The sequence below is a fragment of the Pezoporus wallicus genome, unplaced genomic scaffold, assembly GCF_028554395.1.
Source record: "Pezoporus wallicus isolate ANWC-B61680 ecotype Strahan unplaced genomic scaffold, APGP_CSIRO_Pwel_v1 contig_2871, whole genome shotgun sequence".
NCBI lineage: Eukaryota > Metazoa > Chordata > Aves > Psittaciformes > Psittacidae > Pezoporus > Pezoporus wallicus.
The window spans coordinates 2,892,480-2,917,115 of NW_026640775.1; the positions used below are offsets into that span (position 1 = coordinate 2,892,480).

The following is a 24,636-nucleotide window of genomic DNA, read 5'->3' on the forward strand; positions in this document are numbered from 1 at the left end:
GAGGCTGCAACACTGAAGATGGCCCTGAATAAAGTCCAATATCAACGGATGTGCCTTCTTGGGAATACTGAGATGGAAGCAACCCTCCCTCACAAGACGTGACAGATCATAGATCAGATTGCAATCAGGAAAACCACCTGGCTACAAGCCGTTTGTCGCTACAGACTAAATAACAAGTGTAGTATATCATTAGCTTGTCATTATGTCAAAGCATTTTTCAGCTCTAGCCATACCTTTCATGCTAGATGGTTCTTGATTTAGAACTGAAAGGAAGGTGAAGAATATATTAATTAAAATGTCATATCTCAAGGGAAGAGTCTCTCCAGGTTAGTAGAAAAATAGAATCATGGTTAATCAAGGAACTCTTACAAGTAAACCTCACCACTGTTTTCCCTTGTGGATCACTTTTTAAAACAACTTCATTGCTAATTTAGTCCACACCATGACTGCAAAAATCAAGAGAGTGGGGAGGAGTTAGAAGAGAAAAAAGCTAACGTGAAGGCAGTGAAATGACAATAACATAAGGACACATGTATGCAATACATTGGGCATTATAAATCAGAGGTGCTTTTTAGATACATGTTTTTAACATCATTGTATGTATGTCATTTATATTCACACACACTGTTGACTGTTCTTGAAGCAACAGTTACATCTGAGATGAAGAACACTAGGATCATAGGGCACGGTTTATTTCATTAGCAGTTCTCTTATTTATTAGATCATTTTCATAGATCTAACTGAGACTATTGGAAATGTAACTGGCAAAAGAAGTGTTCCCAGTGATAACAGTACTGACTTTCACTCTCTGAAGGGTATGACTGTGCAGACCCAGTTGGTTTAAAAAATCTTAATACACCTAGAAAAATCTAGGCTAGAAATTTTTCACATGTCTCTGCTGATTGGTTATGCTGAGATTAGAAGATAAATAAAAGTAGATACAGCTGAAAAAAATGAGGTGGAGGAAGATGACTCTCACCAGCACAACTCATTTAATGTCTGAAACACCTCCAGCAAAACACTATAAATCCAGTGACTACATACGTGAATTGTACTTTTATTCTGTACAAAGTGGAGTGACCACATCAAAGAAGAGATACTGATGTACGACAAGCCTCCCATCGTCACACTGGTGTTGCCTCTCATCCCAATTTGATCCTGAAAGGATTTTTCTGGGTACTGCTTCCAAGAAGAGTAGAAGCCACCTCGCAGAGGTTGACACATTTGGTATCAGGAGCGGCAGGGTTTTGGTTCCTGGGTAGTGTGTGCAGCAGCTGTCGTGCTGGATGGGGCAGAAGGCCTCACCAGCACCATTATTTCAGCTGTAGTTCTGGACAAACACAAGAAATGGACCATTTCTGCTATGTAATCAATAGGATCATTTGCTTCCCAAGAGATCACAGGCGCTCAAGTTGCCTGATTTTAAAAAGTTGCTTTTTGTGGTGTGATGATACATCAGAATTATTGATTTGCAAATTATTTTGATGCTTTTTTATCCTATTTTTAAATGTAATGCACTAATTCTCTCTTGAAAGCTGTTTAAATCCAACCACCTTTAGCTGTTTCTTACCCTAACCTTCCAGTACTTAAAAAGGGCCTACAGAAACTCTGGAGAGGGACTTTTTACAAGGGCAAGTAATAACAGGACAAGGTGGAATGGCTTTAAACTGAAAGAGGGTAGATAGTCATTAGGAAGAAATTCTTTATTGTGAGGGTGGTGAGGTTGCCCAGAGAAGCTGTGGCTGCCCCATCCCTGGCAGTGTTCAAGGCCAGGCTGGATGGGGCTTGGAGCAACCTGTCTAGCGGAAGGTGTCCTGCCCATGGCAGGGGGTTGGAACTGGATGAGCTTTAAGGGTCCCTTCCAACCCAACCTATTCTATGACTCCAACAAAGCCTGTTTTAACAAGCAGAAGAACCTCAGGTGACTTCTGCACCACGGAAAGACCGTGCAAGCCCGTTCACCACGCTTGATTAAGTGTCCTGCAGCAGAGCAGGACCTGCAGCACACTCGACTCGCATCCGCAAGCCAGCAAACGCCTCGTTTACCTCAGACTCAGACTTAACAACTGCACTTCACCGCCGCACGGCCCTCCCCGCCGCCACATGGTACATCCCCCTGTCGTGTTCTCCCCTACCCCACGCCCGAGCGGCACCGATGGTAGGGCCCAGCGCGGTGCGGCGCCCCCCGGTCCCAGCCGGTTCTGACCTGTTCCCACCGGTCGGGGGCGCGGGGCGGCGAGTGCCGCGGCGGTGGCCGGTGAGGGGAGCCTTGGCGCGGCTCTCCGCAGCTGACGTGCTGCTCGGCCTCCTGTGCTTTGACGACAGTGTCACAGCAGTGTCGGCCGGAAGATAAGCGGTGCGAGATGCGGAAGGAGGGGTTGCGTGTGATTTGAACGGTGCGAGGTTGGGGAGGGAGCCCTTGGGCGCCAGTCGTTGTCGCAGGTCGCGGGTGACGCTGCGGCCGGGTGAGGTAGCAGTGACGGCAGAAACCAGCTGTGGTAGCGAGGAGCTAGGCCTCTGTGGGAAGGGGCCTTCCGCCCTCCGCTCCAGGGCTGGCTGCAGGACAATGGCCGCCTCCTGCCCCTCCGCCCCGAAACGGGGTCCAAAAGGAAGAGAGGGGCTGTGCAGGCAGGCATCGTCCACATCGGCCCAGCCTCGACCAGGCCGTGAGGGAGCACTTTGTTTTTCCTGTAGAAAGGAAGCCTATGGAGGGTTTCAAGACCTAACTGGGCAAAGCAGCCTAGTCTTAACCTTATAGCAGACCCTGCTGTGAGGTTTTGAGGTCTCTTTCAGTTTGGATTATTAAAGGTTCCTCTCTTTTGTTCTAGAAAGCTTTGTCGGTCTCGCATACTTTTGTAATCTTTTTTTACCTCATCACTACTGATACAAAGTAGGGGTTCCTTTTTTTTGGCTATAAGTGCTGAAGTGCAAATGCTTACTCTGCTATGTGTTAATCTACAAAGTGCTACCTGTTACTGCTCCACACTTCTTTGCAAGCTATTCAGATCCTAGCTATGTTGCTGTCTTCTAGGTAGATGCCTGTTTTTCCTGGTTAAGTCAATCTAGGCATTTAGTAGTTTCATTTAATTCTCTACAGCCCACTAAGACCTAGCAAGAGCCTGCTGTAATGAGAGTGGTGGTGGCCAGCATACAGTAGTAGTCGTACTTGTGTTCTCTTTAGTGAAAGATTTATGAAAAATACAAGCAAGAGGTTGGTTTGTTAATTTTCAGAAAGTGAGATTTGAGTCTTCAATTCAAAATCTCTGAATGAAATAAAGGATGAATAGCCAGTTGACCCTAGTATCCATTTCCTATAGAAGATACACATAGAAGCCTCAGTAAATAGTGAAACTTACAATGCCCCATTGCTCTGTAGATCCAGGTCACTGCAAGTGTGCTAGCAAGCGGGTAACTTCCTGTGAAGGTGGATATTATTTCGCTCCTTACTGCTGTTAGGACATCTAGTGATAAGAAGGTGCTGCTGGCAGCAAGAGCAAACTTCTGTCTAAGTTGTCCTTTTTCCTTAGTCCCTCAATTGTTTTACAATCCCCACAGCAATATAAGTATGTAAAAAGTGGGGTCCTGCATATTAGGGAAGTAGTTCAGCTTGTGCTTCAAGAGAACTCTCAACTTCTGGAATAGGTTACATACCCTGGAAATGTCATCTATGGACTCTGAAATACACCACAACACATCTCTTAATCATCTCAGTTTCTATAGAACACCATGATATTAAAATCTGTTCATCTCATTTTGCATGTTATATTTTGCTTTGTGCTTTAGAAGGGCTCCTGAGTATGCCAGTCAAATGCAGCTTAGCAAATACCTTTCCTTTCATAGTATTCTGTGTTTGTGCATGGGTGATCCTCACTAACAGCACTAAAAATTGACTATGATGATGTCAGTTGAACATAACAATTGTTTCCATGTAAGATCTTGGAAGAGCACAATTTACTACATCAGGATTTTTTTAAGAAGTTCTGTAATAGATAAAATGACTGTATTTTAAGTGACTGTATTACTCACAAGACAGTTTAGTTTAACAGCAGGATTACACACTGAAGCAAAAGTCATGATTAGTTATTTTTCTGGTGTGTACTTTGGAAGTGCCATCTGACATCCCAAAACATTTTAACAATACTTTATTACAGCTGAGCTGAAGCATTAGTGAAGAAAGCCCTGATCCTCCAGAGATTTACTTACTCTGCTTGGAGCCACAAAATTCAATAGAACACTTCATAATACTTGGACACAGGCAGTTGTGTCACTGCGGGTGCAGGAGAGGCTTTAGTTTGCAGTCCCCATGAAAACAGTCACTTTTTCATGACATGGAAAGGTCAGCACACGAAAAAGCTGTGACTTACCTACACTTAGAATGCTCTCAGTATTACTGCAAAAAACTGCCTGTTCTGTGGTGGAGCTTTGCTGGGCAGCACTGCTCAATCACAGATTTTATGCAGATAAAATCATTAGCCTTGGGCTCATGACAAAAGCAGTTGCGTTAGGCAATCAGATTTTGCCTCAGAGGTTTGAAATAACATTAAAAACCAAGTTACAGATAAGCCACTTCTGTTAATAACGTAAGTTGCATACAGGAGATCATTGTTCTGTCTTAGTTTATGATGTAATAACATAATAAGAGCCCAGCTTTTAGAAGCCAAGAAACATCAACTTGGAAAAAAAAGGTAAGCTCTGTCTGGAGGTAAAGTGTTTTACCTGGAAAATATTTAACCTTGCCTGTCAACTAGACAGGCTTTATCACTTAAGTCCTATAAACAAGCCCTGTATTTCCTTAAAGATGGGGTATAAAGAAGATTCTAGGGGTCTTGTGTAGCTGTTCCTGCAACCGGCTTCTTGGCCTGTTATGTAGGAGATTTGACTGCATGTTTGTGACAGTCTGGTAAAATAAAACCCCAACTTAACGGTCACATAGGTACTTCTTGAAGCATGCTACACTTCAGGAGAAGTGAAAGTAACCCTATAAATAGAACAGTCAAATACACAAACTGTAATTTCCTCCCCACTTTCAGTTTCAGCAGTCTTAAGCATGTTACCAGCAGCAGCAATCCGTGTAAGCATTTCACAGACCAGCAGTTCTGTCTGTCACACTTCTGCTTCCAAAAGGTGGTTATATGAAAACACCATGTAGGAAGTTAAAGATACAGTTGATAGCATTGTTTGACTGCTATTGCTCCTTTGGACACTGCAGAGCAGGTGGTGATACTTGGCAGTCAGTTTGAGCAAAGGTGGGGTACGGGGTTACCCACACCTACCTTGTGGTTGCTGTGCGGACTCCAGCACAGCCATGCGCCTACTCTGTGAGCATGCTGATTACCGCACCTGGTTACCCACACCTACCTTGTGGTTGCTGTGTGGACCCCAGCACAGCCATGCACCTACTCTGTGAGCACTCACCCTGGTGGGGCTGGCTGGGAATGGCAGAAGGACCTGGAGGCAGAAATAAGGTGTCAGTGCAAAGCATAGCTGGAGCAAAGTAGATACTGGAAGAAACAGGTGAAGGCCTGAAGATGTCACAGAATACTTACTTCCTCCCCTGGAATACCAGTGTGCTTCTACAGAACCCAGTTCTGGTGCTGGCTTAGCAAGTGAAAAACATCCATAAAGGTTTCAGTGATTTTCTTTTTTCCCTTAATTATAACAAGAATGAATTCAAAATGCAGTTAGGCTATGAACTGCTGCTGAAAGAGCACTGAAGGATCTCTGATACACAAAGGAATAAGTCATGCTCTGAACAATTGCCGAGAAGTTAAGCAAATATATTCAGAAAGGCTAAGATATTTAAACTACCTTTTTTTCTTGTTTTCATTTAGTAGAATTACTGTCAGATTAAATTGCATGAAACATGTTTCTAGTGTTGTATAAGCAAGCTGTAACGCAATAACAATGTTAGCTGCAGGAAACAGCTGACAGTTCGGTTCTTGTATGACTGTAAGCTTCTATACAGGCAGAGTGCTGCCTCCACATGAGGCCTGTTATATCTGCACGTCACTGTACCAGTGAGGCATCCCTCAGAACATTAACCTTTCAGAAATGATTCTTACCTCCCTGCTATTGCGTGAAACCTGAATTTTGTGCTAATAACAAAACCCACTGTTGAGAGTCATTTCTTATGCCAGCTCAGTCTAAGTGTCAGCATCTCTGAGTGTTAACTTGTGCCTTAAACATGTTTTCTTACAGTTCTCTCTGCATTAGGCTCAACTTCACGATGCTGAGGGGAGTCACTCACGGTGCAAAAGGTACATTTACTTTTTTGTTGGCAAGACCTCAGCACCATAACCGGGGATTGAATTTTTCATCAGTACGGACTGAAGCAGCCAACAGAAGCTTCCTAATCTGCTCCACTTACACAACTGACACAAAATCCAGAGAGGAGAATAAAAAAACCATTGAGAGTCTCTACAGATTGTCCATTGATGTTAAGAAAATACGCAGACTAAAGGAATGGGTCCTTCTCCAGGATGTGGCCTACGTTCAAGAAATCGCCGGTATTTTACAGGAAATGGGAGCAGACAAGGCCGCTGTAGCCAACATTTTAGAACGCTGTCCAGAGGCAGTTCTCCATACCCCTGCAGAGATAAACTCTCAAAGAGCTCTATGGCAATTAGTATGCCAGAATGAAAAACAATTAATTAAATTAATAGAGCAGTTTCCAGAGTCTTTTTTTACTACTGAGTATCACGAGAACCAGAAGGCAAATATACTGTTTTTTCAAGAGTTGGGAATTAAGAATAACATAATCACCAGGTTCTTGACAAGCGCACCTAATATTTTCTATAATCCTGTGGAGAAAAACAAAGACATTATAGAGACATTACAAAGAAATTATTTAAGTTTAGGAGGTTCTGATGCAAATATGAAGATCTGGATACTGAAGCTACTGAGCCAGAATCCATTTATTTTATTGAATAACTCCACTGCAATCCGGGAGAACTTGGAATTTCTCCAGAAGAATGATTTCACTGACCACGAAGTTCTGCAGCTGCTGTCCAAACTTAAAGGTTTCATTTTTCAACTCACTGCTTCTACTATGCAGGAGAGTATGATTTTTTCCAAAAGAGTCTTTAAGTGCAGCGATCAAGAATTAAAAGATCTCGTGCTGAAGTGCCCAGCCCTTCTCTACTATTCTGTTCCAGTCTTGGAAGAAAGACTTGAAGGACTTCTGAAGGAAGGAATTTCTGTAGCACAGATTAAAGAGACACCAATGGTGCTGGAGTTGACAACGCAAATTGTCCAGTACCGAATTAAAAAACTCTCTGCTTTGGGATATGATATCAAGAGTGGAACTCTAGAAAGCTTGAATGGTACTAAGAAAGATTTTGAAGTCAATTATGGTAAGATACAATCGAAGAAGGAGAGACCTATTTTTAATCCTGTTGCTCCTATACACGTTGAAGAGTAATTTGAATACTGTACTTTGAATTATGCAAATATTATGAAAATTGTCAAAGAGGAAAAGATGATGGTTCTTTGAGAAGAGCTGAAACAAAAGTAATCTTAACCAGACTGTAGTCCTACACTGTACTTTGTCCTGGAGCAAGTCATAGGCACAACTTCATTATAAAATTGTAGCTTTCTGATGCTTTCAGATAATATCACAGAACCTGGTTATGATAAAGGTTGCTTTTTTTTTTTAGCACAGGGAGTACCTCACATGTTTGGGGCTTTTTTTTGTTCTGTTACATTTCCTTCTCTAACAGGGCATTAACTAGTTTGGATTTAAACTCTGTTACTGCACAGTCCAGCTTGTGGCAGTGATTAGCACAATCTTTATCTGAGAAAGAGAAATGGAGGATTATTTTTCCAGCAGTGTTCATCAACCCAGTGGTTCACTGATGCTTGGAAACTCTCTTGGAGTTCAGTTGTGTCTTGCTGCAGTAAAGAAACTACAAGACAACCTCCTTTACATTTCTGAGATTGCAAAATTTACTCCTTTTGCAAAAGGTTTGGGGCAGGAGGAAATACATTTATTGCTATTATCTAGTTCTTAATTTCTCCTTTTCTAGCAAGGCTCTGGGAGAGAAAAGCGAGGGATCCAAGTGAGTCTGAGATGATTGTAGGACAAAGGAAGAAGTCATGCTTTTCATCAGGTGTAACAAAACTCTAGTCTGTAAACCACTGGTGTTATAAAAATGACTACCAGATTTGCAAACAGCTGCCATAGTTTCTAAATATATGGGTGGCACTGCTTCTCAGATAACACCCTAGGGTAATTGTTGACAAGTGCTGCCTTTCAAAATAGTAACTATCTGACAGAGGTTAAGTTCTCCAGAGATTCTATTTATTTTCATTTACAGGCTGTGGATGGTAAAATAAAATAGTATCATCAGTGACGATCATCTCAATAGAATTAGGATCATCAGTGATCTTATTTCTCAGAAAGACTTTCCTAAGTGACTATGCCATACCCATTCCCTTGTGCCAGCAGGAGAAAAAACATTTACACATCCCCCCTCACTCCAGGCCATTCTTCAAAGACATTTTTAACAGACATTTTGGCAGCAAGTCCAGGGTTCCATTTCTTAAAGAGAAGTTTTAGATTGCTGAGGAAAGCTGGTATTAAATTACTTGTTTAGAGGGTGGGCTGCAAGGTGACTATTTTATATAGCCTGCCATATTATCTGCCAGGCGCTTGGTAAAGGGCTAGAAACATCTGGTTAGAGCAGTGCCAAGATTGCAACAGCTGAAGGTCTTAAATTCACCACCATGCAGGCAAGTGCAGACGTGACAGCAGTTCTGGGGGTAAACACTGCCCTTGTAGCACATATGATAGCAGCAAGAGTTCAAGAAAGGGCTTGTATCACCAGCACAATGAAAGGCTGTGTTACTAAGCCACATCTTTGCTGACTCTTCAAACCACATTACTGGGTTTTAAGAATTAACTGGGTAGATAACCATATTAAAAATCCACAGGAACCTGCCTCTGTTGCTGACTGTCCTTCAGTGCTCAGCTGCTAAGCAGACCACAGTATTACTTGAATTCAAAAACATCCTTCCCCTCAAACACAAGGGGGCATTTCAGCTCTCTGAAGCTACTCGTAACACAATCTAATGCTCAGCTGCAGAATCGGTCGGTGCATTAGGATGAAAAGAAAACCAAGACGTAGAAGAGTGTTTTCCCTGAAAATTTAGTTTCAGCATTTCTGCAGGTATCTGTTTTTAAAGTTTCTGAAACAGCTTATTCCCATCATTTAAAGTATTTTATTTCCAGTGGCAACAGATAAAACAGGAAGGACATACTTCCATCATTAAGTCATAGCCTGAGTTACCACAAACTCATTCCATTCCCAGTGTTTCAATTTTGCCTCCTCCCCTTTCAAAACAAAAGCATAAGCAGAAAGACTCCTCTCTACCCACAGACTGAAATTCATTCAGGCCTTCATAACACTTTGCCTGGCACCTGTTTCTGTCTTCTTCCCAGGATTCATTTATAATAAAAACTCAGGGAAGCTCCCAGTTACCAAAACATTGTATTGCTGAAATCTGCTTCCTCATCTCTTGCTGTTATGCACAATGAAGTGAAACAGTCTGAACTGTTTAAGCCTGGCACAGAAAAGCCCAGCCTTTCATTACACGGTGAGCAGTCAGGTATACAAGTAGTCTTCATGAACATGTCCCCTTTTGAAATGGAGGATAAAATAAAACCACCACAAAAACAACCCCAAGACATAACCAGCTCACTTTCACATGTGAAAATACCAGTTCCATGTTCCATTCAACTCATAACAGTCTTAAACATGGGTATCCTCATGCCTCAGTGCCCAGGGGAAAAAAAAGGGATTTTGTGTTGTGTCTATGCACAGCCTACACAGTGAAGTTACCGTTTTTGTTAACAGCTGGTTGGCACTATTTAGATATGGCTGAAAGACACACTGGGCCATGATACTGTGGAAGATTTATACCTAAGTATGCCCTTCTCCACACATAAACTAAGGAAGCTTTCAGGTGTCTGAAACAGCAACAATTTAATGTTTCACAAGTGTCAGGAAAGAATCAGAACAAGTTTTTAAGACAAAACAAGTTTCAGAAGTGAATGGAAAATATGCAAGATACAGGACAAAGCTTTTTTTGAAAACTAAAACCATATGCAATGTTGAAGTGTTTCAGTTACAAGATTCAGAGGTAATAACTACAAGATAAGAACAAAACATCATGAAGTGTGTCGGCAGCTTGTTACAGATCTCACATTATCTCAGACCGTACTTGTTTTGCAGTAAGTTTCATAGTATAAAAATTAGAGAATGTCATAAAAAAGGGGTATGAGGAGTTCATTTGTTTTCAGCAAACTATTAGGAAGGGTTTGGTTGAGTGTCACAAACACAACTGCTCCAAACAAGGGTTACTCCAAGTGTTCAGCGGTAGCATTCTGGGGATATGTCTACACTGGGAACTGCACAGCAGCAGACCACATGTTATTTACTGCAGCCACATTGCCTCTGATACCCAAGCTAGCTCATTTCTAGAGTTAATAGGCATCCTTGAACTGCACTGTATTCTGTGTGATTAGCTTCGACTATTAAAAATAGTTAATGTCTTCCATTTGTTGCATAAACTTACCACACCCTTGCAGCAGGTTGGAGCTGAGCAGCTACTGCATCTAACAAAAGGAGGCAATAAAGCTTTCCCCACCACCCCAAATCCCCATGCTTACAAATATTGTACTACCAACATATACAATTACTGATACCAGATAAAGTTGCTCTGGAGTGTAGTTGAAGTACCAATGGCTCAGAAAGGCTAGGTGACTACTGTACCATAACTTACACACAGTACACTTTCAACATCTGTGAAAAAAGGACTAAGCTTTAGGTGATATGTTTTGATTATTTTTTCATATCTAAAAAGTCTCCCTATATAGCCTTCTTGTACAACCACAGCCACTGAAAAAGGAAGCTTATGTGCTTAGAAGTTCTGTGCAGGAACACAAGTTTGTAGAAAACACTGCATACACAACATTCGTAGCCACCTTCTGTGGGCTTCTGAAGAGGTTACTTACATGCAAAGTCAGTACACAAAAAGATCACCAACAGCGTCTGTTTTAAGGCAACCTCAAGCTGTGTTGTTACAAGTGCATTTTCCCCTCACACTGCAGAGGATCTACAGATGTTCCCACTGGAGGTGTGTCAGCATTTGGAATCTGTCAGTATACAAGTTACTTGGATGATGTTTCTCTTTATTTTCTTTTAAGGCCCCATCTACTTTTTTTTGGTTTCTTTTGAGTATTACATTTGACTCAAACATCAAAATGCAAAGTATGAGAGAAAGATGTAGTGAAAAAATCCTTGCATTTGCTTTAACAGAGCAAAAAACTTAACCTGGTGCATCATGGAGTTGAGACAACAGCTTTGCCAGTTCTTCAGTGGTTTCCAACTACACAAAGGCATTTCAAGTCAGACAGTTGTGCCAGATGACCACAAACATCAGCCCAGTTTCCATTAAACCATCATTTTTTCTAGTGTTTAGAAGTTTATTAGAAGCAAGTTTTTACTTGCCAGCAAATACACCTGAGATGGAGCAATCTTGTTTCAGTAAAAATGGAAAAGTTTTCAGTTACCAGGATTCATAAAGAGAGTCTAAAACTCATACTGTAAACTGCACTGAAACGACTGGACAGTTCTTCAGACAGCTTCACCTAGTAAAAAAAGATATTTTTCTCTAATAAGGCATTGTTAGTTTACTCTTTATGATCCCTTCTACCATGCTGTCAAACCTTCTCACTTCTATCTCCACTCTGACTTCCAGTTTCTGCACCACACCAGTTCTATTTGCTCCAGCATGCATGGGCAGAACAGTCACTGGGAGTTTACAGGCTGCCTGCAAATACAGTTTCATAACCCAAACTATTCAGGCACATCCAACAATGCCATTACACAGCTGAAGGATCCTTAGCAGGAGGATGTGGAAACCACTGAGAACAGTGAATGGCATCTCATCATATTGATGGTACAGCAGAGACTACCAAGTTTGTGTTCACATTTAGTCCAAAACTGCAAAAGACTTACAGTAAATGAATATTCAAATATGTATTATCCCTTCAGATACACTTACTTCTACAGTTATCAAGTGTAACATTTCACCAGATACAAAGCTTCAATCTAGGCTCTAATGAATCTTCATACGCCGTGCTAGCCAAGCTTCTTCCGTCCTTTTCAGATGGAATGGAGTTACTTGCACAACTCTTTAGAAGATAAAGTGTCTAAGACACATGGCTTCTCATGGTCCAAATCTGAGCAGATTTTAATGCCACTGTTGTAATATTCTGGATAATCAAATATGTCTCAGTTTTGGATTTAGTCAGACTTATCCTTTTTCTTTCCCGTTAAAGGCACTTTACTTGCAACAGCAGATCCTACAGCTGTAACACCTCCAGCTACAGCAGAAACACTTCCTTTGACTAGCCCCACTCCCACTGAAGGCACAGATGTAACTGCTGTTTTGGTAATTTCCAAGCTCTTCCCTCCAATCCAAGCAACACCCCCGATCGTGGCACCAACAGCTCCCTTTGTGACACTGAAGAGGCCACCAGTCACACGAGAAAGCATGCCAGGCTGCTGCTGCGGGTGGTCTTTTACTGAACCTGAGGGAGGAAGCAACAATGAAATCAATCACAGAGCTAGGATTAAAACATTTAATTTTCTTCCAGCAAGCCCTCTTCTGTAATTTGGAGCAGGGAGGGAGGAGTCCAATGGCCAAATAAGCTCATTAAATGAAATTATGGAAATGTAACAGAGTTTATTTTCCAATAATAAATACATAATAATGTATAATAATAAAAATGATGTAATAATAAATAATACATAGTAATGTATCTGCCCCATCCTTGGCAATGTTCAAGGCCAGGGTGGACAGGGCTTTGAGCAATCTGGTCTAGTGGAAGGTGTCCCTGCCTATGGCAGGGGCGTTGGAACTGGGTGAGCTTCAAGATCCTTTCCAACCCAAACCATTCTGTGATTCTACAAAACACCAAAAGTGGTCCCCAAAGGCATTATCATTATGAGGAGTTAAAGGCTCCCAACAGAAGTCCCAATATGATGCACAAAACCAAATCACAAACCATAGGATTTCTGCATGCTGTTGACCACATAAATATGTTCTTTTTAATGTTATGTTTAACCTGCATTTTGCACAGTCTCTTGTTGTATAAATAAATTTCTATTCTATATCTTATGGTACAATTACAAAGCCTCAAAATAATATGAAGTATTAGAGTAATAAGAAAGACTCCCAGAATTAGGCATTTAGCCTAATAGTTGGGTAATTACTTCATGTTTCTAAATGTAGGCTTTGAAATGCTAAAGAGACATTTGTACCTTGCCTCTAAAGGGAATTAAGATTGCAACCCCACACCGCGCTACTGCATAAGCATCATCTACTTGTCAAAGACAAAATAGGAAGATGAAACGGTATGTTAATGTATTTAAGCACACAAGAAAATACCATCTACTGCACCTAGAAACTAGTCACCCTGCCACATTTCTCTGCAAGGTGTTTTCAGTGTGAGCCTTGAGAAATCTCTGGTCTCCACAACAGTGTTGGACAGGTCAGTATTTTTCAGCTTCTGTCTTGCCAATTCCTCACCAACCCCAAACCCTTCTTTTAAAAAAGTTTCAGAGTGAACCATGGCAAGAGACAGACAGTTAATAACTGCAGGGAAAGAGTTCCACAGTATTTTGTATTTTCTAGCTACCTGTAGATAACACATGGGATTTAACATATTTCCCTTTCTCATGGAAAAACAACAGGGAGAACCAAGAAAAGAGCAAGTGGAACTACCCTGGGTTTGGTAGGGAAGAAACAAACTTGAAAGAGAGAGGTGAGGGAGTCAGCAGCAGAAAGAACATGCTTGGAACAGGGTAAGTCTACAGGGGCATGGGAAAAAAAAAAAAAAAAAAAAAAAATCAAGATCTAGATCCACCAGAGACCTCTATCCCACCTCTGTCACCGCATTCACTCCGCACTGTGATGTGCCTTAAGAAAACCAGTGCAACAGGTCTCAGTCTCCAGTACCCTGACTGCCAACAACTTGCATTTGGAAAACAATTTCCAAGAGTCGCCTCCCAGCACTCATCTACTACAAGATGAGCAACTTTCTCCCTACAAGAGTAAACAACTTTTCAGGCACCTCCAGCAAGTTTTTGATGCCAGGACTGATCCAGGACTTGGAATTTATTAAAAGTGTGGCTCCTGTATGAGTGCCCTGAGTAATTCAAACAGAAGATGCCAAAGAGAGAAATTCTTGTAAGTTTAAGCAAAAGTATCCAGAGGGGCAGTGCAGCTCAAGGGAGCAGAAAGTACTAAAAATGCTTCCAGCTTACATTAGTGTCTCTTATTAAAGAAACTGATATACATAACAGAAAGGGTCATGGAAGCTACAAATATAAATGACAATCTTTTACCTAAAGCTAAGTAATACCCTTGTCTGGTTCACTCTAGGCCAGCAGCTTTCAACCCGAACATCTCCGGCAAAAACACGTTGCCAACTCAAACGCATCAGAATTTCTATTTACATAAAGACAGTCTTCAAGGAATAAAACTCAGAGGAGTATATGGAGCCTGGTATAAAATCCACTGTCGAGGTATTACTCATTTGAAGATTCTTGTGACCAGACTTCCACACCTTGTAAAAAACTTAGGCAGAAAGCGCTGTACTTCCACCTAACTGGATCATTATCATCAGGGTGAATAAAGCTTTATCACACTGAATTTTAACAGCGGATTTCAGTGAGTCAGAGGTGATATTAGCAAGAAAGGACCACCAGAGCTAATTTGAAAAATAACAACAAAGAAACAAAAGTAATCCTGAAATGCTTCTTCTCATATTACTTCAGGTGGACAACATCTACCCTATTTCACAAGCGTCAATACTGACTGTGACTTCGTGTATTAATAACTTCCTGGCCGTGGCTGACACATTCCCATTTCATTCCTGTTTGCACTGTCCATGAGGTCTAATAAACACCCTGCAGCTGCAAAGTTTTCACTGCTGGTTGATTTCTATTCTAGGATATGCACTCCTGCTCTCCTTGTTTCTAACCAGTATGAAAAAGAAGGTAAACCAGATCATTCCTAAATTTAGGAAGAAAACAACACCTGTTCCTTGTTCAGGGGTTGGATCATGCTGCCTCACAGCCAGCTTCCTGCAAAAGAGTTTGCATGAATTTAGGTTGCAAATATAAAGCATTAGAATAGGACTGCTCATAGAAAGCATGAGCCCAAAAGTTGCTTCTACTTATGCATGGCTTTAAAGCTTTTGGACACCAAGCTTCGAGTGGGATTTGGACAAACTGGAACTATTATATCTTTATGAAAAATTGCAAATTGGTTTTGAAATTGAGCCTTTCCTCTGAGGATTTTTTTGGCAGCCTGTTCCAAGAGCCCATCTTCTTGCAAATACGAATGCCTCCCATGCATGTTTGGCCATCTTCATATGACAGTGTAAGCATATCGCATATAAAGGCCTTGTATATTTAAAATAGGGATCTTCAAGGGTATTCCAACATTTAAACTACATTCATAAAGCTTCAAGAGTGCATATGAAACAGAATCAAAAGGAAAAAGCCTTCTCAAAGATGGAGTTTGTATTAAGATGAGTTGTGTTTCATTCTGCTCCCTTTAACTACACCAACTTCATCTATTTAGTCTTCATATTCAAACCGGTTCTTGACATACTGAAAGATACTGTGCAGAAGAAAATCAGTCTTAATTGCTCACAAATTTTAAACAAAATCTTGCGTTATCTAGTGATGTTCAGACTTTGCTCTCATGCTCTGAACCACCTGAATATTCTAGGAAGATAAAAAATGCCCACTTATTTCACTGCCTTCCCCAAGAATCAGTTGTAGTTTACCAGTCAGACCACTGTTCGCTTTCTATACGTGAGGTTTAACATGTATAAACTACAATTCAACCTTTAAAGCAAAAAGAAAATAAAAAAGGTGCCTTAAAAGCCAGACTTGAAGATAACACACATTAGGGCATAGTCTTCCAATATGGCATTTACTTTCAGAAGTGATTCTGGGATCTTGACAACCCTGTAAGAGCTTAAGCAGGAAAGACTTCTGTCCTCACACCATGATACTGTAACAAGTTCAAGGATGGGAGAGCTTAAGAACCACAGTGCCACTTTTCCTGTCATCTTCTTGTACTTGCATTTCCTGCCTAATAGTTACAAATAGAGTGAGCTACTTTGCTTCAACCCCTTCTGCTACACTTGAACAATTATTATGCACTAACTGAAGCAAATTTTCAGTAATACAATGTATAAAAGCTGAGGAAAATAAAACCTCAAACCAACAAACAGAGCTTTAAAGGGCCATTACATATTGAAGAGCTGAGAAGGAAACGGGATTCACAGACCTCCACATCCAACACATTTGGTCTTAAAGCAAGAGAAGACAGAACAGAGACAACCTATGTGCCAAGAATGGCTTTTGATCTAGTATACTTCCAGACACATTATGCAAGCAGAGCTCTTCATAGTCCTGCTGGTCCACAGCCTGGAAAGGAATTCTTCTCATTAACAGCTGCATTTCCTCTGCAGATATAATATCCAATTTGAGACTCATTTCGTTCAGGAGACAAAGACGTCACCCATCCAGTGAAGTCAAGAGTGAGCGGGTTTGTTTTTTTAAAACCATGAGATTATTTCAATAGTTAGAACCACAGTTAATTGTATGACGGAAAAGAGTCTCAAAAGTAGTTATGAAGTTCCGTATATTTTTAAGCACATCTTGTTTAAAAGGAACTATGAACTCAGCAAGGTGTCCAAAAGCAAAACCAGGCACTTTTCACCTCACATAATGAAAGCAGACCAATTCACATCTCTGGAAACTAATCTGCAAATTATGTCCTTCAGGATCAGCCCATCTTCTCTGTAATTTATCAGTACAGTTGTTTACTAAGTTAGATTCAGTGGTCTTACTGCCATCAGGATAATGCGGATGTGAAATGAACAATAACCTAGGCCCATCCCATCCCAGGGCTGGCTTGCTTACTTTACTTAACTGAAAGCTAAGGCATTCAGCTTGCAGATCTGTTTTTAAAAGAGAAAACAGATGATCTTCTGTGAATTTACAGAAATCAGATTATGAAAACTAATACATACCTTCTGGTGGTTCATCATGAAGGTATGATGGGACTTCCTGTTGGTTTTTGTCTGTTTGATTCATTATTGCCTAAAAAAGAAATTCACATACGCTATACATCTTTTCTGGCAAAGCATAAATGTAATCTGTGTACCCAAAATTCACGCAGTTTAAGTTCCACAGCAAAGGAACAACTCCTAGATAAGCTACAGCAGCTCCTGCCAAACTGCTGCTCTTTGTTATCAGATTGTGCTTTTGCATTCTTCAACCAGACTCAGTACTTGAAGAAAGGAGCCCTCCAGCAGGTTAGCAGGCTTGGCAAGAGCTGCCACCCCACCAAGTACATCTCAAACCTAAAAAGCAGGTAGAAAACCAGTATGAAACCAAAATAGAGGCTGCTATAAACTAGCTCCAATTAAGTACTAAAAAAGAAAAGCCTAGTGATCATAGAGGTGGTGGCACTAGAAAAACAGCAGTATGCATGTAAGATCTGTTAGTACCTGGAAAGCAGTAAAGAAACAAGTCCTTGCAGCTGAACTTGAGTAAGTGCCATGAAAACAAAATATAAGAATTGTAACAAAACCACTCCATTTATGTTGTAGCAGTACTGCATACACGGTGTGGAGACAGCAGCAGAACTAGACCATTTTAACTCTACACAAACTTCCCAATGAAAACATTTCAGAAACAGTATTTCTTTACACAAAAGAAAACCTGCTGTTTCCTTAGAGCAGTTCTAGAGCAGCAGTCCCTGACACTGAGGGGGATCACAGGAGAAAGCTCAAGTCAGCAGCTCAGCTTACTGCATTTTTCTCTGTGGAGGGGAAGAAAGCAGTATCTAGTCCAGGCTTCCCTCCTGCTTTCCTCCCCTACCAAAGCATGCCTTGGTGTTACATCCTGCCTCCTCCCCTGAGCCCTCCTGCAAATCCTGCTTTCCCTCCTCAGCAGACACGGAGGTCAGGAAAAGAAGAAAGAAAACCACGTTGAATTATACCACTCAGCACCCTTCTATCTTCCTGCCAGTGACCTCTTGGTTCTCTTATCCCTGAACAAGCCTTTAAATCATTCAGTTTCTTCCAGAAGTCACTGATCACCTCAAAAATAATTCCAGCTTCTCTTTCTGTGCCCAGATCTCTCCATATTTTCTGGATGAGAAAGCAGTAGCTGGGATCTGAAGAAGGGATGAGGAGGCAGAAGCAGAACGAGGGTGGGAAGCCTCACCTGGAAAACAGCACCTAAAACCCTCATAGTACAATTATGAAATCAAAGCATCACAGTAGAAAATGGCACCCACATGCTAAATGATAGATCTTTGGATGAGAAGCAAGCCTAAACTGAGTCCTCACAATCAGCACTGAGGGTATCAGTTCACGACTCAGAAAATGCAGGTACCTTTACACAAGAAGCTGAACAGGAAAGCAAGCAACCACCCTACTGCAGGATGACTGATTTGATGGCAATGCTGAACAAGTACCTCTCAAAAGCCACAAATGCAAATATGGAAGCTAAGAAACAGCAAAGTGAGTGGCAACCCATCAACATGGAAAACTAAATGCATGAGAGCTAAGAGGCAATTTGAAAAAGTATCAGTTATAGAATTCCTTGTTCTTTTATTTCATCACAAATCAGTAAGTCAAAAGAAAAGAAAAAAGGCCCAACTGATCCCAGGGAGCAATGGAGGGCAGTCAGGCTCTGGGAAAGGACCCTATTCAGGTCCTACGTGACCTCTTTGCATTCACCTTTGCATAATGCAAGCTGGAAGAAATACAAGGATTTCATCCTCACTATGTGAAGGTACATGTAGGTTGTTGCTTTTTTTCCAACTTGAAACAAAAATATCAGGCACTGTAAGAAAGAGAAGGCAGATGCTGTAAGAAACTGACAGGCCTGACATTATTGATCAAAACATCTGTACAAATATGAAGGAACTACGCTTCTACTTAACATGTGAGCTACTTGATCAGGAATTTGGAAGGAGTTTATTTGCTGCATATGGGAAGATCCTAAAAAAAGTAAAACAAAAATCACAGCCTAGCAAGCCTTACTTCAAACAAAGAAATAAGCAAGCAACCAAAATGGTTCTTAAGCAGACTCATGGGAGACACAAATGAGTTAAGGCACAGATAAAGTATTTGTTACAAAGAACTACGTCCACTAATACATTTGTATCTAGCCAGCAGGTAGCTCCCAAAAGAAACTCAGATGAAACTGCTTCTTTGAGCTTCCAAAAAAAGGCACTTCAGCAGAAAATTTTCAGGTATCTAGGTTACAGCCTGCGTCATGAATCCCTGTATCTAATTTAACACCTCAGGAGACTTAAGAGCCTCTGAAAAGGGATCCAAAATCCTGTGTGCTAGACAAGGTGTAGCATATCTGGTGGACAGGAAATACTACAGGAGCATGTTTTAAACCTGGCTCCCCTCCAGATATTTAAGGTGAGTATTTCTGCTGACTGGAGGTCAAAGGCCTGGAATAACTGCTTGGTGGCAGATGACTTCATCCAGTCTTCAGATGAAGAGGGCAGGAACGTATCTTTTTATTTCAAAAACTGGAGTTAGAAAAACAGAAACCCTTCCCTACATAATACCATTAAGGTGAAAGCACTCACCTATGATTTGATGCCTCCTTTGTCTGTTACGATTCAAGCTCTTATGTTCCACTTTGCAAGAGAGTCCCCTGGTCACCAGATTGCAGTGTATCCTAAGGCAGGTTTCTCTTCACACTGCCTACTGCCTGTCCCCACGAAGAAGAAGAAAGCAAAATTTATGAGACCCAACAGAGATTACAACTCAGCTGACATCTAAGGCAGCAATGTGGAGGTGCAAAGATAATTGTGCAGAGAATCTGGAGTAATTCAGACACAGTACTGATTAGCAACTTTGGAAACTTAAGTTGGAAGCTGCAGATTCAATGTTCCCCGGCACTGAACTACTCACAATTGTTACCAGCAATGCAAACACATGCAACAAGGCAAAGATTTGTCAGAAGCCTGAACCCTTAATGCAAAATAAACTTTAGCATTTTCATCCAGTGATGCCAAATTCACAGTGTCTTCTGTCACTGGGTTCATTTAACACCTCCATTTAATGATCCCATGGAATGAGGCAAGATCTCCAAGAGTCCTGGCAGAACTCAGACATTCATGAAGCAGACATTTAGCATACCAGTGGCACTCTCCAGTTTCCTTCTTCATCTGTGCAGATGTGTTGTTTTCTTATGTTAAGAACTGGAAGCAAACCCAGATCTTACAAGACATTTCAAATAGGGACACATGTAAACTACTTTTTGCTTTTTCCCCCTCTCTGCGCTTAGGAGGGTGCTAGTCCTTCAAGAGTTAAGGGATAACTTCTCATCTTTAACAATGCATTAACATATGTATCGATCATCACACTAAAAGAATACTAATAACTTAAAAAATAAAGGAAGTCACTCGATTAGTTTTAAAGAAGAAAACACACTTTCATACTGTCAGAATGTGAAATATACAGGAAGCTTCCAACTTTTACACAATCGTAAAGAAAGAACTGGTTTGGAAGAGGATTTTTGAGAGCTATTTATAACATGAATGTCGTTTCAGGACCCTGAACGAAAGCCCAAGAAAGCTCTGGAGGTAGTAACACTTCAGCCACATGTACATTCACATCAAAGCTGATTAAAGTAAAGTTTTCTCACCAAATATATTCCTTCGTGAAGATTTCTAGTTAGGTGTTTCCACACAAGTATTCTGCATACACCTATGAGAAAAGCAGAAGGTTAATGACATCTTACGGTCATCTACTGCCACATACCTGCCATGGGCGTATGGTGGGAATCATACATGGAGCCGCACACTTAGGGAGAAGCACACCTGGCATGGCCTTAAGACACCAGAATTTTAAGAGATTTATCTCACTGACCAAAACACTGATTCCTTTTGTGTTTACTTGCTCTACATGGTGTCATGAGGATTACTACAGTGTCATAATTAATGTTAAAGCACAGCCTCTCCTTAATGAGTCTGCAGCTCTTACACAGCAACCTGTGTAAACTTTTAGCCTTCCACTGAGAAGTGAGCTCTAGCTATTACAGATGTGTGTGCAACTTCCTGAGCTTCAGATGATGCTCTTGATGCCTTTCTGACTTCACAAACAAAAAGCCCCACTGTTTCAGCACAGCAAACCTGGCCCAAGCAGCAGCCAGTAAAAGCTGGCTCATTTCAATGCCACTACTCAGACATTTGTGGGTAGCAATGAACCTACCCAAGGATACGGCCAACTTCAGTTGGCAACATAACGCCGCTCCAGAAGGCTGCTGCAGCAGCAGACAGTGCTGGAACTATTCACCTGACAGAACTGCAAACAAACCAATTCCCTCCTCTCAGTCCACCTTAAAAAAATTATCTTCCTTCTGCTCACCAGCTATGAAGCTAGAAAGCTTGGCTACGGAGCTGATGGAAGACAAAACAGTCCTTGCCACATGCACGACTCTCCTTCCCTTCTTCCAGCAGCTGCAGATTTCAGAATGAACCTCAGGCCTTTCACATACATGAAAATAATTCTTTTAGGGGTGATACTTTAAGGAATTCCTTTTGGAAAGAGTAGCAGTGCTCTGCTCTCCAAATTAAACAAAGAAACAAGCATGGAGCCAAAAAGGTAATCTCACCCATGGCTGCTCTTCAGGGTACCCTTTCAAGCTGCACAAGTGACTCCTGACTATTAGTTTCCCTGATTTACACCTTGGACTAGGGCTTGTAACATTCATGGGTGGGAGTGCTCAGTGCTATTAATTCTCTCAGACATAACCCTCAGAGCACAGCCGACATGGAAACGTGCTTTTCAGTTAGTTAATGCAAAGGAGACAGTTGACTGAGCTTCTACAAGTAGAAAGAGTCAGTGCTAACAGCACTAAAGTGAAAAAGCAAATCCAGGCACGCAGAAAGCGTGTAGCTAAAAACCAAGAGCATAGCTGACATTTCAACAAGCCTTCTGTTTAAAAGCCAAGCTTCAAAAATCAGATTTATATACAAAATGAGACTGGCTTGGAAGCGATCATACCCATTCCAGAGGGGGAAAAAGAGACAAGGTATTCAGGGAAAGAATGCAAGAAGTTGATCAGAAGTTTCCAGGTGTGAACACTGATTACTTTTAAAGCTATAGCAGGATGGGCTACAGCCCCCCCAGAAAACATGCCAAGCCTACCACAAAAGATTTAAACAACAGGCTCACAGTATGCAGGGCTCAGCACACAGCTGGGAAGGTAATGCAACATTAATTGTGTGCATGCGGTGTATTAAAAAACAAATACACCCTGCACACACAATTGAAGGCAAAAAAAGGAAGCATATCTCATGCAAAACAAAAATCAGCCTAACCCTTAACTTTGCACAGGACATTACAGCATCATATCTACCTATATGAGAATCCAGTGCATTTCTCCAATTAAAATATAGATCGGGCTCCAGGGAACACCTGATGTTGGCAATGAAGTTTTCTCCAAAGCAAGGATTCACAGGAAAACGCAGAAACTCTAATTCCCCTTTTCTAATCCTCCAAACCTGGTTTCTAGAAATTAGATAGTAAATTCCAGTAAGGCACAGGGTACAGCTTCAGAAAGGCCATGGAAGCTCCATTTTACCAGTCCTGTCATCCTGTGCCTCCTGCTAGCTCAGCTTTCTAAGGCAGAGCCTTCTCCATTTCTTGTAATGCTTCACCAATGCCTCGAGGTCCACTTTGCCTCAGCATTCCTCCTCCATGAGGCCTACAAAGACAAAACCTTACAGCACCTAGAGCAGTCACTGAACTTCCTTGCCACCCCTTGCTAATGAACTCTCTCCCATGCATCCCCCTCGATGGCTCCTGATATTTAGACCTGTTGACTTGCCAGACAAGGACCACCTTTTGTATTGAGGAGCCAACACCAACTTCACTGAATGTTTAACCACAGCTTAACAGAAAGCTTTGAGAGAAAAAAAGTCTGGGTAGCATTTACTCAGCAGGCTTATAACTGATGTGCATACAAAGCAGTTATTTGCGAACTAAATTAAGCTATCTCTCATGCATCCTTCCAGTTACATACTGCCTGAATACTGAGGCAGGCTACATGCGCTTGATATTCGTCTTCCTCACGGAGTGATATCCTGATTCAGAGCTCTCGTTTTCAGCATGGTTACATGAGGCGGAGGAAGCATTTAATCACATCCGCAGAGGCTGCCTATGAGCTTCACACAATGACTAGAACCTGCTCTATGCTAAAGTAACTTGCATTAGTTTTCAGGACACACCACATAAACACCTAGGCTAGGTGAATGCCGAAAGATAAGCTGCTCCCAAACAGCTTACCAAAAAACTTTTCCACATCCTACTCCATCAAGCTGGCCTTGATAGAACCGGATGGAAGGAACAGCAGGTTACTACAGGGAACATCTGTATACAGCGAAGGTTACAAAGACCACTCGAAGCAAAGCTTCTCCTGACAGAGAAGTTGACAGGGGAGCACAAGACCAGCCAGGGAGGAGGCCAAGGCGAGCCTGGCTCCCCCAGATGCCCACCCAGGTAGGAGCTCTGCCAAGGTCAGGACGCGGCAGCCGCCCCCGAGACTGGTCCAGGTCCCGGTCCCACACGAGAGGAGACGCCCGCCCTGTTCCGTCGAGGCCCCACACCCGCTCGCAGCGCGGCCCAAACCCCCGCCACCTCCTCCCCCTCGCAGCTATCTGGCTCCCCGAGAGAGCTCGGGGGGCGGCGGGCAGCGGATCACAACCACGGGCACCGCCGGGCACCTCAGCGCAGGGCGGCGGCACTGACGTGGCAGCCAAGGCCGCGGCCGGAGCCGCTGCAGCCGGCCCGGCCCTCTCTCCGTCCTTCCCGCCCGCCGGTACTGCGGCAGGGAGCACAAAGGCGGGCTGCCTGCGATCCGGAAAGCGCCGAGGGCAGGTGGCGGCGGCGGCCCCGCTCCACCAGGCCCGCCTGTCCCTCCGGCGGCTCCGCCGAGTCCGCTCCCGTCTCCTGCCTCAGTAGTTTCCCTTCCTCCGCGCCGAGGAGCAAAGCGGAGGCAGGAAGAAGGCTGTGGCAGCTACCCGGCTAACGGCGGGACCAGGGCGGCGGTGGCGGCCGCTCAGCTCCCACTCACCGCGCAGCAGACTCGGTTCGGATCAGCTCCGCCAGAGATTTCACTCCTGCGCCTTTCCCCGATGCCGACGTGGCGCCCGCCCCGTCGGCGCCCGCAGACCCCGCCCCAGCGCCCGGCGCGGCCCCCTCGGCTGCGGGGGGCACGCAGGCGCCGCCGCTCCCGCCCCCTCCCCTCGGGCCTCGGGCTCTCAACCTCTCTACGGCCGCCTCCTCTGGTGCCACGCGTTCGTACCGGCCTCCTTCGGAGGGGCTGGGCTGCCCGGGGGATGCCGCGGGCCAAGCCCGACCTTTCTGGCCCCCGACAGGCACCGTCCTCCGCCGGGGAAGGGGGCAGGCCCAGACACACGGGGCCTCGTATCCCCGTCGGCCCATGTGGGGCCCTGCGCTGAGCGGGGCTTTGACACCGAGGCGGGGGAAGGTGCCAGCTAGTG

The 24,636-nt window shown here is 42.9% G+C and overlaps 2 protein-coding genes across 5 annotated transcripts; one reads left to right on the forward strand and one right to left on the reverse strand.

Annotated features, from left to right (window-relative positions):
• The first annotated feature begins 2,191 nt into the window (after window positions 1-2,191).
• Window positions 2,192-13,415, forward strand: MTERF2 (mitochondrial transcription termination factor 2). 4 transcript variants are annotated; one of them, XM_057420514.1, is made up of 2 exons: window positions 2,192-2,396; window positions 6,199-7,636. In XM_057420514.1, exon 2 carries the CDS (start codon window positions 6,227-6,229, stop codon window positions 7,418-7,420), a length of 1,194 nt encoding a protein of 397 aa, XP_057276497.1. In that variant the 5' UTR covers window positions 2,192-2,396; window positions 6,199-6,226; the 3' UTR covers window positions 7,421-7,636. The 4 variants fall into 4 exon arrangements, with proteins under 4 accessions (XP_057276497.1, XP_057276498.1, XP_057276500.1 ...); XM_057420515.1 differs by having other exon boundaries at window positions 2,192-2,356; XM_057420517.1 differs by lacking the exon at window positions 2,192-2,396 and adding an exon at window positions 13,342-13,415 and having other exon boundaries at window positions 6,048-7,352.
• TMEM263 (transmembrane protein 263) lies at window positions 10,832-24,306 on the reverse strand. The gene is made up of 5 exons (XM_057420518.1): window positions 24,207-24,306; window positions 20,775-20,836; window positions 19,711-19,835; window positions 17,123-17,192; window positions 10,832-12,595 (listed from the first exon to the last, which is right to left on the reverse strand). The coding sequence occupies exons 4-5, from the start codon at window positions 17,184-17,186 to the stop codon at window positions 12,309-12,311; spliced, it is 351 nt and encodes a 116-aa protein (XP_057276501.1). The 5' UTR covers window positions 17,187-17,192; window positions 19,711-19,835; window positions 20,775-20,836; window positions 24,207-24,306; the 3' UTR covers window positions 10,832-12,308.
• Between the last annotated feature and the right edge of the window lie 330 nt (window positions 24,307-24,636).